Source organism: Brienomyrus brachyistius, chromosome 11, assembly GCF_023856365.1.
Source record: "Brienomyrus brachyistius isolate T26 chromosome 11, BBRACH_0.4, whole genome shotgun sequence".
Classification (NCBI taxonomy): Eukaryota; Metazoa; Chordata; class Actinopteri; order Osteoglossiformes; family Mormyridae; genus Brienomyrus; species Brienomyrus brachyistius.
Genome location: NC_064543.1, coordinates 784,009 through 802,267, shown reverse-complemented (window position 1 = coordinate 802,267; position 18,259 = coordinate 784,009). Strand labels below are relative to the sequence as shown.

Here is an 18,259-nt window from a genome sequence, read left to right as displayed (position 1 = left end):
CCTGGCAGGCTAGTTGCCTGTAGCAATGGCAAACGGTTTGACTTCCCGGCACTCGGTCCTGTGTTCTGACACGGCTGAAGATCGAGGGGTGTGGCCAAATGGGACCGGCTGGTTCCAGATAGGGAGGGGGGTGCTGTACAGCGGGAATCCAGTGTGGCTGGGGGGCTGATTCTCACAGGCCTCGGGTTATCGGGCTATCTGTCATCTGCCTGTCGCCAGGGATGGGCCCATTTATCTGGCTGGCTTGTTTGGCTAGTGTGATGCATTCTCAACGCGGTGGGATGGGGGGGGGGTGAAAAATGCCTAGATAAATGGCGGGGGAGGGCAGGTGTTCCTGAGATGGATCTGGTTTGTGTTTTGAGGTTTTTTTGGGGAAGCCGTTTGAAATGGTCTGGACCAGTTCAGTGGGTCGGATTGTGAGGCGATGGGCGACTGCGGAACCACTGCCCTTGGAAACCTCGATGGGGGGGGCAGTGTGGGGAGGAGCTGTGGGGGATATTGACTCCTGTCAGCACTGTTATCCTTATCCCCCAGGGCGGCGCCGTTTTCCCCCCACCACGGCCCCTCCCCTTGGCAGGTCAGGGCAGAGGGGTTAAAATGAGCTTCAGTGGGGGAAGTGAGTTCTCTTTCAGCCGGCTCTTATGTGAAGCAACCGCTGTTAGCTGTGAAAGGCAGCGGTCCTAGAGCAGGCGTCCTTTCTGGGCTGCATGCAGCCTCATCTCCCACCCGGTGCTGCGGAGTCCCATGGAATATTGTGGTGGTTTAGTGAACACACCATCGTTGGTTGTAGGAAGACCCTGGAATAGCTATGCATGTATGAATATTTGTTTCAATAAACAGGATGCAGCCCTGGCCTGCAGATGCGGCATGGTGAGGGTACCCGTCGCACGGTTTCTCGTTTCGGAGCCCGACGACATCTCCAGGATTCTCAGACTCGTGTGGAACAGGAGAGGCTTTCTTAGTGCAACAAATGCATTTGCAAATGCAGAATTATAAAACAAATACAAATTTGAATGCGTATTCACTTGTGTATGTATCAAGTCCAGAGGCTTGACATGTTAATAAATACATTAAACAAGTTGACATCCCTGTGACGTCCCTTGACCTCCTTCTTGAAATGTTACTTTATTGTTGCTATAAAAAAACTGACACCTTAACTTAGAGACCTTTGCTCTCAGCTTCTCTGAATTGAAAGCTGCATGTTGCTTTATGAAGAAGCTCCTTAGATGGTTACTGGGTTGCTGAGCATTCTCCTGTGAGGCAGTGAGGCTGTGCAGCTGTTAGGCTGCTCTTCTGCTGTCCTGAGCGCTTTGTGGATGTTCTGAAAGAGCACTCTCTGCCCTGTGGTTTGAAACTTGTAACTTCTTACCTTGTGGGGACATTTTTTCAGTCTCCGAAAGGGGAACCTCAAATTTATAAAAATCTATAACTGCGATCAAAAAATGTTAAAATGCCAAAAAGTCTTGTATTTTGTCTGGTTACTTATGGTTAACAGTCGGGCTGAGTGGGGGTCACGGTCATCGTTGTTGAGATTAGGGTTTTTCTCATAGAAGTGACTATGTGTGTGTTTGTGTGGGGGGGGGGTGGTCTGGCACGGTGCAGTCTCCTCTCCGGAAGCACTGCACATTGCCCCCCCCCCCCCACGTATTCTCAGCTCTGTGTTTCCGCAGCGTGCATCTGGCCCCTTGGCTGCCGTCTGGACACTCATGTTCAAAGATGCCAGCCAATCAGGGGAAGCCGTCACAGCTCCTGTTCTGTTCCGGCTCCGCGGACGGCCGCTATTCGCAAGCTCGCCCCCCCAGACACCACTGCTCCCTTTTCGGCCTGTTTTGAGTGTTGTTGGTCTGGGGTTTCCATGGCAGCCGGCTGCCTCCCGGCTGAGGGAATGTACCGGCCTCTGTCAGCAGCTGATGCGTGCTTGAGCCGAATGTTCTGCCTGATGAACCAGTAGCTGCTGGATTTAGTGGGAATGTCGTGTGAGGAGCTCCAGTCGGCTGGGAACCAGGCACTCGTCTGCCTCTGAGTTTTAGGACGGTGGGCAGATATCCTGCTGAAGCTTCCTGAGCGTGTGTCGTGTCCCTGGGGGGAACCGCAGGGCCTCAACTATTCCAGCAAAATGCCTTTATGTGTGTGATGTTGGTGTCACACAGTAATGTAGGGAATTGGACCAAACCTTGAGGAAATGAGTGATGTGCAGATTCTGTTGCCCACCAGTGGGGGGTGATGCCACAGCAGCATTCCTCAGATGTGTCATTGTTTTCTTCTCAGCTGTGACAACAAGGCAGGTCATAGCTGGGAAATGAGCTGCTGCCCATTTTGCTGGAAGCTTCTGAGAGCACAGGCTCTTTTTTACCATCTCTGATCCGCATGTGGATTTAAACATAAATATCTCTGCGCACGAAAGCCTGAGGCAAGGATTCTCAGCTGTTTGGAAGTACTGCTCATTTACTGGGATCATTTCAAACTCACCTCCGCCGTAGCCCAAAGGTAGCACGCCCCCACCCACCAGGTGCCCAGGTAATGCCACCCGTTGCCAGTCAGCTGCCGCAGAATGGGAAAGATGTAGGCAAATTACAACAGGTTGCCAGAGCACCTGGAACATCTTGAGTAATTCATAAAAGTTGTCAGAATGATAGTTTGCCCCCTCGCGCTGCCATTTGTGTGGTGGTTCACTCGCACATGCAGAGAACGGCGTGTTCCATGAGCGTGACCACAAGTCTCACGCTTATGGTAAACGGCAGCGGTTCAGGTATGCTTCTCTACTGAGGACACAGAGTGGCGGTGCGGAGCAGGGCGAAGCAGGGGCGGAGTGGGAAAGTGGGCGGGGCAGAGTGGGAAAGTGGGCGGAGTCTGCAGATCGGGCTGGGTAGAGTGGGTGGGGTGGAGCAGGGCGAAGCAGGGGCGGAGTGGGAAAGTGGGCGGGGCAGAGTGGGAAAGTGGGCGGAGTCTGCAGATCGGGCTGGGTAGAGTGGGTGGGGTGGAGCAGGGGAAAGAGTGGGAAAGTGGGCGGTGCGTGAGGCGGAGCAGACAGAGTGGGGACAGTGGGAGGGGCAGAGCGGGTCGGAGCAGCGGAAAGAGTGGGAAAGTATGGGGAGTGGGTGAGGAAGAGCAGGCAGGGTGGGAAGAGTGGGCGGGGCATAGTGGGCAGGGCAGAGTAGGGGAACTAGCTTGGGAGCAGGCAGAGTGGGCAGGGTTGGGTGGGGCAGGGGAAAGAGCTGGGGAACGGGCAGAATGAGTGGGGCGGAGCGGGCAGAGGGGGCGGAGCGGTTCTGTGAGGTTTGCCGTTCGTCTTACCTTTTTATTAGCAATTCATAGTGTTTGCACAGAGAGATTTGTTTTGCTGTACCGCACCTCATCGCTTCGATAAATACTGCCTATTAAAACTCTGCCACCCTGAGAGGCAGCCTGCTGGACAGACGAGCACCTGCCCATAAGGATCTTGTAAGATTTAAGTGCTGCCCTGAGCCCGAGCTCTGGATTGAGACCTCGGGAACAGGCTGTTCTGCATCTACACTTCTGTTTTTAATAACCGCTCACCCAGCGAGGCTTGTGAGAGCCTGTAGCCAGGCTACAGAGGACACCATGCTTTAGGGGGTGTGCTTTGGACAGGAAGCCGTGTGTCACACACACACACACACACACAACCTTACATAAGTAATCAATTAAAATACAAGACTTTTGGCACTTTTACTTTTTTGATTGCATTCACAGATTTTTATAAAACAGGTTTATCCACATGGGACCTGAAGAAGTGTCCCCACAAGTAAGGAGGTTTCAGGTTTAATGCACTTTGGCGACATTTTGGTCCCTAAATGTGATCCATGCAAACACACACACACACACATTCATCTTCATGCTAACATGCTCATTTTAATTTTACACACACATGAGTGTCATGGCTATTTCATGTTCAGCTGGGTGTCCTTTGGGAAAATTAACACAGCAGGAGCAAATGTCCAAACCTGCAGAACTGGGGAACTGACTGACACTTTAAACATGGGACTGCAGTGTCCTTTTGAAGGTGCCCCCCCCACCTTGGTGACATATCTCCTGCTCCTCCCCTCCTCTATACCCCGTAAGAGCTTCAGTGTACTAAGGTCTGTTTGCCCTGCATGCACTGATCTGCCATGCTGAGTGGGCTGGAGTGGCAGGGGCCCCCGGTGCAGGCATGCTGCTCAGTCCCTCAGTGGCAGGGGCCCCTGGTGCAGGCATGGTGCTCAGTCCCTCAGTGGCTGGGCCTGCACCCTCCAAAGCCCCCCAGTCCAGCTCTGTGTGGTTCAGTGCAATGCTGGTTGCTGTGAATGTGTGGACCAGTGCAATGCTGGTTGCTGTGAATGTGTGGACCAGTGCAATGCTGGTTGCTGTGAATGTGTGGGCCAGTGCAATGCTGGTTGCTGTGAATGTGTGGACCAGTGCAATGCTGGTTACTGTGAATGTGTGGGCCAGTGCAATGCTGTCTTTCAGGCCAGACCCTCTGTACTCTGCCTGTGCTGTGAGCCTGTGTGAGGTCCCCTCCCCGGTCCTGGCCTCCAGCACCCTCATTAATCATTGGGAGAGGAAAAAATGTTGCTCTTGGACTTCCCCTCCCACGAAAGTGTGGGATCGGGGGAGGGTTTCGTGTTTGGGGAAACACAATTCATTGTGCGACTGAAATTCAAGCTCATTTTCCAAAAGACTGAGCAGATCCACAGCTCACATCACCCATGTGTCCCTGAAGCTCTCCTGCACGGGGGCCTTTGACCCTCCATAGGATGAGGGGGTGGGACAACCTTTTCAAAATGGTTTTAACATTTATGTGAGCCTTTTCATAGCTGGGGGTGCGGGGGTGGGTTGGTGAGGAATTTTATAAGGAGATCAGAAAGGCTGCTCCCTCCCAGCTCTACTCAGTGAGTCCATGCAGGCCTTTGATGTACAGGCCTGTGCTCCGGCATAATGCGGGTCGTGTTTGCGGAGCTCAGAGGAGCTGATACCATCTCGCTCGGGGCCGTAGCCCGGCAGGCTGGGGGCACTCATATCATCGCTCCGTCAGTTTCGTTAGGCAAGACCATATAGCGGGGGTGAATGGGGGGGGGGGTTCTTACGCTGGGCTGGGACAGTACCACTTTTTGTCCTTGAATGTGTCACCTGTAGAAGAATACTGTCTCCAGGGCGCGCTCCAGTTGCCGAGTGGCGGCGGGCGAGAAGCCCCCATCTGCTTAGCGATTAGCGCGCCGGCACTTCGTGTGAGAGGGGGCCTGTGCGCTGTGCAGAGTGAGCAGCTACCGCTGTCGGCTGAGTGCATATTGAGATTAACTGAAGTTAGCCATCTGTAATGCAGTTTGGCAGCGAAGAGGTGCGATGAAGCCTTTCCCATCGCTCTTCCATCCTTAACTGTGCTGTTGCTGTTATTAATGTTTGTATGTGTGTCCAGATCTGCTCCGTTAGTCTCCCTGCTTTGGCTGTGCTGTGTTTTGACTATTTTCATTCATGTCATTTTGCAATTTAATAATCTTAATAATCTTAATCTAATTATAGTAAATGTTATTAGTATTGAAGGTATTTGCTGGAGGTGCTTTCTCTTGTAGTCCTGAGTGCTCTGGCCTTTTCTGGTGCAGTGGTTCGGTCGGTTTAATATGCCCCCACCATTCTGACTTCTGGTCCTGTGGAGAATATGATATACAGGATGTGGGTCAGTGTTGTGACCCTGTGATCCATCAGCAGCTCTTCCCCTGTTTAATGACTCGGCTCCTCTGGCCCAGAACAAGCCCAGCGCCAGGAAGGCACTGCACCCAGTGGGGACATAACAGTGTCGCCTCGGCGACATGCTGCTGTCAGGTGTCCTTTCCTTACATTACATTTACTTAGCAAACACTTTCATCCAAAGTGAGGTACAGCTAAGCGAGTCGCGTCAGACAGACCCTGGGGCATTTTGGGGTCTTTCTCAGGAGCCCGATGGTGACATCATTCTGCCAGCCACAGGATTTGAACCAGCGACCTTCCGTTCACAAGTCCTGACCTGATCATGAAGTGCTATGACTCGTGTATCATGCCAACATTTTGGTTTTTAAAAACCCTCTCCCCCTCTCCCTCTCTCCCCCTCTCCCCCTCTCCCTCTCTCCCTCTCTCCCCCTCTCCCTCTCTCCGGCAGCTCTTCCCAGGTTCTCCAGTCAGCCAGCACCGTCTGTGGCGTACCAGGGTGACAGCACAGTAATGAGCTGCGAGGGAAATTCGGACCTGGTTCCCTTTATCCGCTGGGAGCGCAACAGGGAGCGCGTGGCCCTGGATGGGCGGCTGATACAGCTTCCCAGCGGGGCCCTGGTGGTCAGCAATGCCTCGCAGGCCGATGCCGGCCTCTACCGCTGTGTGGTGGAGAACGTGGGCCCGGCCAAGGTCAGCGAAGAGGCAGAGCTGCAGGTCCTTCCAGGTACTGCTCCGCCCACAGTGTCCCTGGCTGTGTCTGACCACCTTCACACCAGCTTGTGGTTTAACTCCACGCTTTGAGCAGAACCCTGGCATGTGTGAAAATGGTTTTGATATAATGATTCAATAATTCTACAGTTAAGGAGTGATATATTTCCTGGAAGCGGAAGGCACGCTCCGATTATCTAGAGAGGTGCTCCCTGGTCATTTAGGCTCGGCCAGAGGGGGGCGCTCCGTCTTATTTTTGTGGCTTCTTCATGAACACGATGTAATGTGAATCGGCGTATACGGTGCCCCCCGGACCAGAGAGCCCTTTCATTGGCTCTTTGTCAGCCGTATAAATCCTTCTGCCCTCGGCTACATTTTGCGCTTTTCCTTCTGCCCGCAGAGACGGCGGCTGAGCGGAAGGTGCTGTTTCTGCGGCAGCCGCAGTCTGTCACCAGGAGCGCGGGGGACGGCGTGCTCCTGGCCTGCGTCGCCGCGGGATACCCCACGCCATACGTGCGCTGGATGCTGGGAGAGCAGCCCATCGCAGTCGGGTGAGATTGGCGGGGGGCCGTACACTCCTTCCTCTTGCTTGGGGATGTCCCCCACCCTCCGGCCCCCCCATCCCAAAGCAGCCTGGGTTCTGCGTAATTACGCGCAGGGGCTGCAGGGAGTAATAGGCTTGTACTGCAGATTTAATTTGCTTTGTTATATTAATTATTATGTTATATAATTATTTTGACTGTTCAGTGCCCTGAGTCTCTGTATCTCCTGGGCAAGAGTCTTTAGTAACTTTGTTAATTAAACAAGGTGTGCTTCACTAATGTGGGTAGCCCCCCCCCCCCCCTGCCCTTAGCGGTGAGTAATTCACTTGCACGCACAGTTCTCATTTCATGGTGAGTCCTGCGGTAATGGTGACAGTGAGAGGCTCCGGTAGACGTGGGACACACGGCCGCCCTCTGCGCTCCACAGGCCTCGCCGAGCGGCGCTTCGCAGAGGAGGAGAGAGGTCCAGCCGTAATTGGAGTGACGATGAGGGGCAGATAGGGGAGGTCTGTAGGGAGGCGCTAATTAGCAGGGAGTGGCGGAAGCGAGCCGCTCGAAGCCGGAGACGCGGCCCGGGAAGCCGTCTCGTGGACGTGTGACGGGCCTGGCGTGTGCTTCAGCGAGCTGCCCGCTTCCCAGGAATCCGCCGCAGGATCCTAGCAGGCGGCTTCCGTAGCTCATGTTAAAGCACCAAAAAGGGACAGGGGAGGGGGCGGATCGTGAGAGGTGGGTGGGGTGGCTTAGATTCTGGCCTCGCGCTGTAGCAGGCTCCCGGCAGGAGTGAATGCAGCTTATGTTTGAAAGTCCATTTCAGTGGGGAGAGTAAAATGTTGTCATTTAATGTCAGCTTCCGATTAATTCAGGTGTTAGACGAGCGTGTTGATTGGCCGCCTGGACTGGTCAGTGTGGCCCAGACCCACTTCAGTGTTCGACCTCCGCCGCCAAGGTTCCATCATCTATGACGCCTCCTGCTCATCAAACCACGATTATGCTTTCATTTGTCTCCAGTTTTTTGTAAAATATAATGAGTTCTGGCTATCCTCCTCCTCCTCTTCCTCAGCATACCTCGACTGTGGGGCGTGATGGCTGTCTCTGGCCATCCTGCCCAGAGTGAAATTTGGGCGGCACACGTTGATCTTGGTTCGTGCGTGGGAAGGTGTTTCAGGGCTCTCACAGCTTCATGCTGGGCCTGCTTCATCCCACAGCTTCGTGCTGGGCCTGCTTTGTTTTGAAATTTTTGTGCTGGGCCTAACTTGTCTGGCAACTTCGTACTGGGCCAGCTTCGTCCCACAGCTTCGTGCTGGGCCTGCTTCATCCCACAGCTTCGTGCTGGGCCTGCTTCATCCCACAGCTTCGTGCTGGGCCTGCTTCATCCCACAGCTTCATGCTGGGCCTGCTTCATCCCACAGCTTCGTGCTGGGCCTGCTTCATCCCACAGCTTCGTACTGGGCCTGCTTCATCCCACAGCTTCGTACTGGGCCTGCTTCATCCCACAGCTTCGTGCTGGGCCTGCTTCATCCCACAGCTTTGTGCTGGGCCTGCTTTGTCTGGCAGCTTTGTGCTAGGCCTGCTTCGTCCCACAGCTTTGTGCTAGGCCTGCTATCTTTCAAAATGTTTGTACTGGGCCTGTTTTGTCCCATGTTTGGGAGACTATCTCAGGCACTTTGATGTTTTACTCCAGAGCTGGGAGACCTGCCATGTCATCCTTTCCTGGCCGGTCCGATTTGCAGCTCATTCAGTCTGAAGTCCCAGACGATCCATGATCATCGGGATGCATCGCTGTTAGCTGATAAGTCAGTGTGGTGAACATGTTACCCTGACATTCTGTAGTGCTTGGTTAGAGTTACTACCATCTGCATTGAGGCTGGATGCAAGTCAGCCTTTGCTGTCCTGCATTTCTCTGTCCGTAGCGCTTGTAGTCTTACTGTGGCTTGGAACGCTACCCAGGCAGGAGACAGTGCGGCTGTGAACCGGATACTCCCTCTTCTCTGCTCTCATTGTCACTAGCTCCCTTGACGGTGGGAGGGGGGGCGTCCCACCGGCCCCCAGCTCCTGACAGCTCTATCGGTGCCTGCGGTTGGAGCCATTTTCGCTTCCCTGAGCAGTGTTTTGCTGTGCTGGCTTTGAAGAGGCCGGATGCGCATTTCCAGCGCATCGTCTGCCCCGCGTCTCCTTCGGGTTGCCATTGTCATGCTAATGTCTGGCCTGCTTCTGCATATGCAGTGTGGCGGAGCGCGGGGCCTTCTGTCCTCTGACTTCCCGCACCCACTGGCCCCTTCCACACTCTGTCCCACATCTCCCCCCCTCCGCCTGAGTGGGCACTGATTACAGCCCCCCCCCGCTCCATGCCCCCCGTACACCGCTCTCTCCCTGCTCGATTAATTTGGAGATTGGAATCGAAGTGGGGGTTCGGTGTTTGAGCTTAGACAGACCATTCCTTCTCCCCCTCTCCCATATACTTTGGATAAATGCAGTTTAAACAAGCTTGGATATCGGCCATTTGAAAACACGGGTGGGAGATGGCAGATTTCTAAAATTCATTTGGTGAAATCCTTCAGAGCCTCTTATTACGCTCTCTGCAGTGGTCATGGTAACAAGATTAATGGTGAATTCGCGCCTTAGACGGCCTGCAGTTATTCCATGTAAAATATATGGTCTTTTTGTAAATTTGAGTTTCAAGTAGGAGTGAAGAATGCAGAATGAAAGTGGTTTATGGGGGGGGGGGGGGCTCAATCAGAGTCTCATCAGAGACCAGAACTGGGTTTTTTTCTGGGGTGGGATTCTTTAATTATCGATGCAGGGAGAGGAAGATATTAGGTTTTCACCATGAAGGAGCAGCCTGACAACTGTCTTGAGACTTGAGAGTGGGGGGGGTGGGGGGTAGCCGTGTGAGTATGCTGTGAAATGCTGTTTACAAACCTGTAATGCTGTATTGTACGTGGTCCTTCCAAACTGTAAATAAAACACGGACTCTTTGCAGACAGATGTATGTGCTGCTTAGGTGGGGGGGGGGCAGGTTCAGGCGGCCCTGGCAGGAGTGTCGGGGGCCAGACACCTGGGACAGTGCTGCTTCCTGCTGCCTTGGCCCCAGACAGCTGCCAGCATCCTGTTTGCATGTGATTACATCTGGGGAGGCGGTATTAATGGCTAGCAGGTGGGCTTCCCATTGCCATGGAAACGCTTTTATTTGTAAGCCCACCCTGTGGCCTGTCGCTGTCGACGTCCTAAACTGTCCGTGGATTTGGTGCTAAAGTGAATCCTTGAGTGCTTAGGGAGCAGAAAACATGTCTTGTCCACTGGAGTGTGTGTGTGTGTGTGTGTGTGTGGGTCTGTGTGTGTGTGTGTGTGTGTGTGTGTGTGTGGGTGTGTGTGTGTGGGTCTGTGTATGTGTGTGTGTGTGGGTCTGTGTGTCTGTCTGTGTGTATGTGTGTGTGTGTGTGTGTCTGTGTGTGCGTGTCTGTGTGTGTGTGTGTGCGTGTGTGTCTGTGTGTGCGTGTGTGTCTACGTGCGCATACTGAAGGACCACTTAGACTCTTAGAGTGTACTCACACTTGCCTGGTTGCCTTGTACTGCGCCAGAGCACAATTGCACAGCCTGCCCGCTCTGTACGGCCTGCCCGCTCTGTACGGCCTGCCCTCTCTGTACGGCCTGCCTGCTCTGTACGGCCTGCCCGCTCTGTACGGCCTGCCCGCTCTGTATGGCCTGCCCTCTCTGTACAACCTACCCTTTATATACGGCCTGCTCTCTCTGTGCAACCTGCCTGCTCTGTATGGCCTGCCCTCTCTGTACAACCTACCCTTTATATATGGCCTGCCCTCTCTGTGCAACCTGCCTGCTCTGTATGGCCTGCCCTCTCTGTACAACCTACCCTTTATATATGGCCTACCGCCTCTGTGCAGCCTGCCTTCTCTGTGTGGCCTGCCCTCTCTGTGCAGTTTACCCACTCTGTGCAGCCTGCCTGCTCTGTACGGCCTACCTGTCGCGTTCCTTCCGGGTTTACTTAATGTATGGTATTCATGTGTGCATGCATGTGCCAGTCGCATCATTGATTTTGTGTCTGTGTTCCGTGCTCGGGACCACTAACGATCACGCTATGTGTCCTGTCTGTGAGCCCACCTGAACCACGCCCAGGCCTGCATCATGCAGGTATGTGGCTCAGGCAGCTGGTTTACTGGTCTGGTGCCCTGCTGTGCCATTGGTGGCCATATGCATGTGATCATGCTGTGATCTTGGGCTGAATGGAAATGCTGTGGTGAGTGCTGTGGTTCTGTCTCAGCCCTTAATGTCTGGCTAAAGCCCAAAGCCTGGACATTTAACCTTGTAGCAGAAGTCATGAATATGCAGTTATAGCAAATAACGGGACGTCTTTTTACTTAACTCTAAATGAGTGTTGCCCAGTATCACATCGTGGTATCACAACACGATGTGTGAAATAATAATTTTGCAATATTTATAAAAAAAAAAAAAATGTTGGAATTCTCTAAAATAAACTACTGCCAAAAGTGTGTTTCGAATAAGTTGGTGGTGTTGCTGGAGATGCCAGCAGACACAAAGTGATGCTGGCAAGCGAGATGATGATGCTGAAACAATAAATCATGTGGAAGCAAGCTGGCTACGAAAGGCAGCCACCTGTATCAGCACCCAGGACGCTGGAGGCTAAGGGTCTCGCTCACGGACCCGCGGAGGTGCCGAGGGCCGGGCTAAGGGCCTCGCTCTCGGACCCGCGGAGGTGCCGAGGGCCGGGCTAAGGGCCTCGCTCACGGACCCGCGGATGTGCCGAGGGCCGGGCTAAGGGCCTCGCTCACGGACCCGCGGAGGTGCCGAGGGCCGGGCTAAGGGCCTCGCTCTCGGACCCGCGGAGGTGCCGAGGGCCGGGCTAAGGGTCTCGCTCACGGACCCGCGGAGGTGCCGAGGGCCGGGCTAAGGGCCTCGCTCACGGACCCGCGGAGGTGCCGAGGGCCGGGCTAAGGGCCTCGCTCACGGACCCGCGGAGGTGCCGAGGGCCGGGCTAAGGGCCTCGCTCACGGACCCGCGGAGCTGCCGAGGGCCGGGCTAAGGGCCTCGCTCACGGACCCGCAGAGGTGCCGAGGGCCGGGCTAAGGGCCTCGCTCTCGGACCCGCAGAGGTGCCGAGGACCGGGCTAAGGGTCTCGCTCTCGGACCCGCAGAGGTGCCTGAAGGCCGGACTAAGGGCCTCGCTCTCGGACCCGCAGAGGTGCCGAGGGCCGGGCTAAGGGCCTCGCTCACGGACCCGCAGAGGTGCCGAGGGCCGGGCTAAGGGCCTCGCTCACCCCACTGAGCCGCACGCTGCGTATGTCGGGGGTTTGATATTAACCATTGAATTAACTGAACCACGAAATAAACTATAAAATAAATGATGTGTAGATGTATGTGTGGGGTGTGTGACAGGGGTGCAGTGAGTCCGCAGGCGTCTTTCTGCCGCCTCTGTTCTCTCCCATCCGTAGTTTGTAAGCAGCCTGTACTGATTTATTGTGTTTTTTTCATGAAAACCAGCAGGAGTTTTCGGTGACCCCACAAGCGCTTCGCGTCTGAGGCAGAGCAGCACTGAGTTCTCATGTTACTCCTGGGCGTTTTTGGACACGGGTGTGATTCCACAGAGGAGAGCATCGGCCAGCAGATACCCCGACGGCTTTCGGGAGAGCAGAGCGTGCTGGTCCATGTTTCTGCGTCAGTGTGTGCTCTGGGGACTCATGGAGTCAAGCATTTGGGTGAATGACCAGCAATAAGATACTAACTCAACCAGCCTAAGAATGAGAAGATGCAGTTCAAGGCGAAATGCTTTCTGAGCGGCTCTGGGAGTCGCCATCATGAATAACACTGAAGCTCTCCCAGCTGACTCCTTTGAAATTGGTTTGCAGATGTTGTATCTCATTCAGCCAGCAAACGTTCCTGACACAACTGGGCCCAAAGAGCAAAACATGTCAATAAACCCAAAAGAAACAGAACCACACAACACTACGCAAGGAGATTATCAACCGCCTGCATCTTTCATTTGAAGATAACTGGGGGCCAGCCCATCGCAGGGCACACTCACACACCAGTCAGTCACACAGGCAATTTAGTAACTCCAATTAGTCTCAGCATGTTTTTGGACTGTGGGGGGGAACCCGGAGGAAACCCCGCGACAACATGGGGAGAACATGCAAACTCCACACACGTGACCCAGGCGGAGATTTGAACCTGGGTCCCAGAGGTGTGAGGCAACAGTGCTAACCACTGCACCACCATGCCACCTCCTGACAGCTTGCAGTTTTAAACATTTCACCAACATACAGTGAAAAGGTTCCCTGTTTATGTTATCAGGCAGTTTAAGGGTAACGTACCATTCACCAAGGGTGACGTACCATTCACCAAGGGTGACGTACCATTCACCAAGGGTGATTTCAGATTACTGGGCAAATCCTTTCAGGATATATGCAGGGTCTTGAACCAATGACTTCAAAATTGACTTTGTTAGCAGGTGCATGTTGTGCTTTATTGCATTTACATTTACGACATTTGGAAGATGCCTTTGTTGGTAAATAATACCATTTATATTTTTTTAATAAGAGTATAATCCTGGAAGTGCTAAGCTAAGTTTGCATATTACCGCGGTGAAACTGTGAAATGCTTCTGTATCTGTGCTGGACTGGGCTCATCGGTGGTTCTGTGCTGCTGGATCTTATCTGATCCTATATATGAGAGGCCGCTGTGGTGCTGGTACCAGTCAGATCCAGGGCTTGGCCATTGTGGATATTGCAGACCTTTCTGCTCTAAAGTGGGAGTTAATTTAGACCAGAGGACTAACCAGGGCGATGTTCTCCAGTTCCGTAATCCAGTAGCGGTGTGAAGCTCACCAAACGGTGCAAACTTCGCGATTCTGCCTCAACCCTCAACCCTGCTGGGGACGGATCCTCGACAGCCTGTAAATCCGGAGGTAATTAGCCCTGTCTGCCCCTTTGTTTAATGCGGTTTCTAATCTGTTCATTCTCACCTGTTTCCGTTGCGGCAGAGATAATGAGTTTTGCAGTCTCGCTTTCCAGTTATCTTCAAATGAAAGATGCAGGCAGTTGATAATCTCCTCGCATGGTGTTGTGTGGTTCTGTTTCTTTAGGGTTTCTCTTGATTGGGTTTATTGACATGTTTTGCTCTTTGGGCTCAGTTGTGTCAGGAATGTTTGCTGGCTGAATTTAACATACGTTTGTAGACTTAGCAGGACCTGTCCTGGAATCTGCTGGAATAGCTGCCATTGGACTGGGCCAGATGGTGAACAGAATCATGTGACATTGGGACGGAAAGGGGGGGTAATTTGAGTATAGTAATCGAAGTAGGGTTATTAAATGATGGGGAAGAAGGAAAACAGGTGACAGCTGTTTAAGCATCAGCATGGGGGGGGGGGGCACAAAACACAGAAAGGGTGGATATGCAGAGGCCATGAGGGAAAACTAAGGTGGCCCTCCCCTATCGGTAGGAGCAAAGACAAGTTAAAGCAGTGGATCAGACCCCCCCCCCAGGTGTGACCTTTGAAAGCGTGCAGAAATAGAGGTGATGGTACAATGTGAAATCGTTTTTATAATAACTGCCATATTAATGCCTGAGGCCAATTTTAAGGCATATCAGCGGAATTGAGGGGGGGATATAAAGTCTATGAAGTGTGAAGTTCTGTTTGCTCTTTGCACAGTCTGCCGGTTCCTGGAGGGTTCCTGTTTACCGGCGGGGGGTACTGGGGGACAAGTGTGTTGTAGACATGGGGAGGTCAGCGGGGCGATGTTCCCGTCTGTCGGCAAACGGCCCATGTGGGGGGGCTCCGACCTCGGCCCCGAGCCGGCGAAGTGCATCCCAGTCAGGCATAGCTGGCTCAGGTGATGGGTGGCCTACCCTCTACCCTCGGCCTACCCTCTACCCTCGGCCTACCCTCTACCCTCTACCCTCGGCCTACCCTCTACCCTCGGCCTACCCTCTACCCTCTACCCTCGGCCTACCCTCTACCCTCGGCCTACCTCCCCTTTTAACGAAGGCCATGCAGGTGCGGTTTGTTACGTAACGCAGTGCTTTGGGTTTGTGGGTTATGTGTGCCCTCGCATTCAGAGCATGTTGCTGAAATGGGCCAAACACTGCTGCATGTCCAACCCGAATGTGGGGGGGGGGGGGGGGTTCACCCAGGGGGGGTTCACCCAGCTGGCCTCCACATCTGTCATCTGTCCTCCTTCCTTTCACTCCACTTCATTTCTCTCTTCCTCTTCTTCCTTCTTCCCTCTCTGCTTCAGCATTTCCTCACATAGACTCCATCATTCCACTGGATTTAATCTTCCTAAAAATAAGCCCTTTTTCCAGCAGTCTATGCACAGTCAATGGCTCAAATTAATTCTGTTCTGTGGTGTCATTCTCTGCAGTGAGCACTTAACATTAGGCAATAGACCATAAATACCACTGACCCATTGTAAGAGACCTTCTCAGAGTTCAGCAGATGCTGTTTTATATTCGCAGTGTCCCTGAGTGCGGGGGTGTTAAAGGTGCTTTTCTCTGTCACAGAGAGGAGCGGTTTGAAGTGGTGGGTGGGAGCAGTCTGCAGATCTTCAACCTGACGGCAGGCGACGCAGGAACGTACACCTGCCTGGCGGACAACAGCAACGAGACCATCCAGGCGCAGGCTGAACTCACCATCCAAGGTTTGATGGCTTTTTCATCCATCTCCACCCCTGAGAGGTGGTGCAGCAGGTTGTTGCAGTGCTTGGTGAGGACCTTCCTCTGCAGCAGCCCAGTAACAGACGGCAAATTCTCTGATGCTTATTCTGCCGGCAATAGGTTTTATTTGCATTTTAAAATTGCTTTCAGAAATTGCACTGTAATAATCATGTTTAAATATATTTTTTGCAGGTCTGTTTGTAAGGCATTAATTCCATCGTACTTCACCGTACAAATTTTCTGAAAGCTTTAGTAATGGTTCGATCCACCCAGCCCAAGATGATACGTAATACAATGTCCATTGTTCTTTTCGCGAGCAGAGGCCCTGTCACCCTTCCTCCCTGGGGGACTGTGCTCGCTTGTCATTGTTCCAGCTGATCAGGCCCTGGGGTGTGAAGGCATCAGGGTCGGACTTGGAGGTTCGGCTTCGCCTTCCTGCCCGAATCCCGTGGTACATTTGGCTTAGCAGTGCTGCTGACTCAATGGCTCCCATTCCACGCAGCAGCCTGTCACCCCAACCAGCGGCAGCGGAAATAGCGTCTGATGAAAATATCTTCTGTCATGTTTTCTGACATCGCATCGATATTTTTGCAGTTGAAATGGAGGGAGGGCAGCATTTAAAGGGGTTTTTTTTTTAGTTCTATTTCCCAAAGTCATATTTTCATCTTTAAAACATTCTTGTTCTCTGCACTCTGCCGATAGGGTGTCGGGTCGCGCTCTGAGAGTCGTATCGATTGGATGAAGTGTTAAGGTTTCCTCTCTGAGTGGAAACATCACTCTGATCTGATAACTAAACTCTTTATGGAGAAGAATGCCCCTCAGTGACCCCCCCCTCCCCCCCCCCACACACACCACTCAGTGCTTACAGTCTTTAGCCTGGAACCACAAAAATCTCCTACAGCCCATTAAAAGTCCAGAGCCTCAACTCAGACATTTTACAGCAGTGATGGAAATAAGTAAAAGTAGCTTTGTTAGCTTGGCATATCAAGCTGCTCTGTTTGTATTGGAGGACAAATCTGCTTAACGTCATGGAGAAATGAAATTGCTGTTCCCAGAACTGCTCAGTCAGGTCCAGGTTGTGGTGGCACTGGGGGAGGCATCCAGAGGCCTGGCTCATGCTGGGTGGAGCGGCAGACCCCGTGACCTTACATGCTGCGGTGCTCAGGGCTGCTTTTCACTTGGCGCCGCGCCGAACCGTCCATGATCCTGCATGTTTTTACTTCTAGTGCAGGCAACTGTGTACTTTGATGCCAGGCCTGGGGTGGCGCTGTAGAGCAAAGCTGCTATTTAAAAGTCACATTTGTGATGTATGGAATGAATGTTATAAGCATAAATAAAAATTGTACTAAATGTACTTAGAGTATGCAAGGCAGGGTTAAAATTAAGCAAAAACATTTCCATAAGTTAAAATGATGCAAAAAAAAAATAACGAGAACTATAAGTATTTGTTGGCTGAAACAAATTAAAATAAACGTCAAATACTTACTGTTGCCATTTTAAAACATTTTTTGTAGAAAAGATGTTTGTATGCAATCTTTGGTTCAACTGCTTTTTCACTTCCTGTAACTTTTCCCCTGGCCAATGGACAATCGCTATTTGCCTTGTATCACTGGACGGAGTTGCAGCACGTGCAGGACCCTCGCGCAGTGTCCAGGGTTGACCCAATGAAGAAAATCAAATCACAATCACTGCGCATACTGTCACGCTGCTGCATCCTGCCAGTCTTTAGCCTCCACTGTAGTTCAGCACACTGGTGCTGTGTACCCTGACAGCTCTGTGCCCTGACGGTCTTTAGCCTCCACTGTAGTTCAGCACACTGGTGCTGTGTACCCTGACAGCTCTGTGCCCTGACAGTCTTTAGCCTCCACTGTAGTTCAGCACACTGGTGCTGTGTACCCTGACAGCTCTGTGCCCTGCCGGTCTTTAGCCTCCACTGTAGTTCAGCACACTGGTGCTGTGTACCCTGACAGCTCTGTGCCCTGACGGTCTTTAGCCTCCACTGTAGTTCAGCACACTGGTGCTGTGTACCCTGACAGCTCTGTGCCCTGACAGTCTTTAGCCTCCACTGTAGTTCAGCACACTGGTGCTGTGTACCCTGACAGCTCTGTGCCCTGACAGTCTTTAGCCTCTGAGGGACACTATAGTTCTGTTCTGTTTGCTGTTTGCTAGCGTGCCAACCTGCTGCACCCTCGCATGGCCTCAAAGCCCTTCAAAGCCACATGTTGTCTGGTCACATACCGGACAGCGCCCCCTGGAGGCAGCTGTTCCCTTTCAGAGCCATCCGCACAAACAATAGCTGACACTGGCTGCCCCCATACAGTATTGCTCTTGAACACGGAGGAGGGAGGTTTTTCATTTCAGATCTGGTTAATAGAGAAAAGCGATGCCCCAGTTACAGGCCACTATGAAATCCAGCTCTGTTTAATAGCAGCTCTCTCTCCAAGAGCCCTGTGCTGGGCTGCCGGGCTCCATCCGCCTGTGATATCTTCTGCCCCCCCCAGAATCCGCGGGCCCCAGACAAAGGGAATACCTCAGCTTCTCTGTCTGCCAGGCGCCGTCATGCCGGTCGCAATATAAATCACCGGATCCAGGATCTGCAGTGTAATGAAACCAAGATTGCAGCTGTGTTCTGTGATGAAAATTAAT

The 18,259-nt window shown here is 52.7% G+C and overlaps 1 protein-coding gene across 6 annotated transcripts in view; it reads left to right on the top strand.

Moving 5' to 3' along the window:
* neo1a (neogenin 1a) overlaps window positions 1–18,259 on the top strand; it is a 118,090-nt gene that overhangs the window by 53,891 nt on the left and 45,940 nt on the right. For all 6 annotated transcript variants that reach the window (XM_049031582.1, XM_049031580.1, XM_049031579.1 and 3 more), the window contains exons 3-5: window positions 6,128–6,403; window positions 6,788–6,938; window positions 15,461–15,597. In XM_049031582.1, coding sequence (XP_048887539.1) covers window positions 6,128–6,403; window positions 6,788–6,938; window positions 15,461–15,597 — 564 coding nt within the window. The remainder of the gene's footprint in view (window positions 1–6,127; window positions 6,404–6,787; window positions 6,939–15,460; window positions 15,598–18,259) is intronic.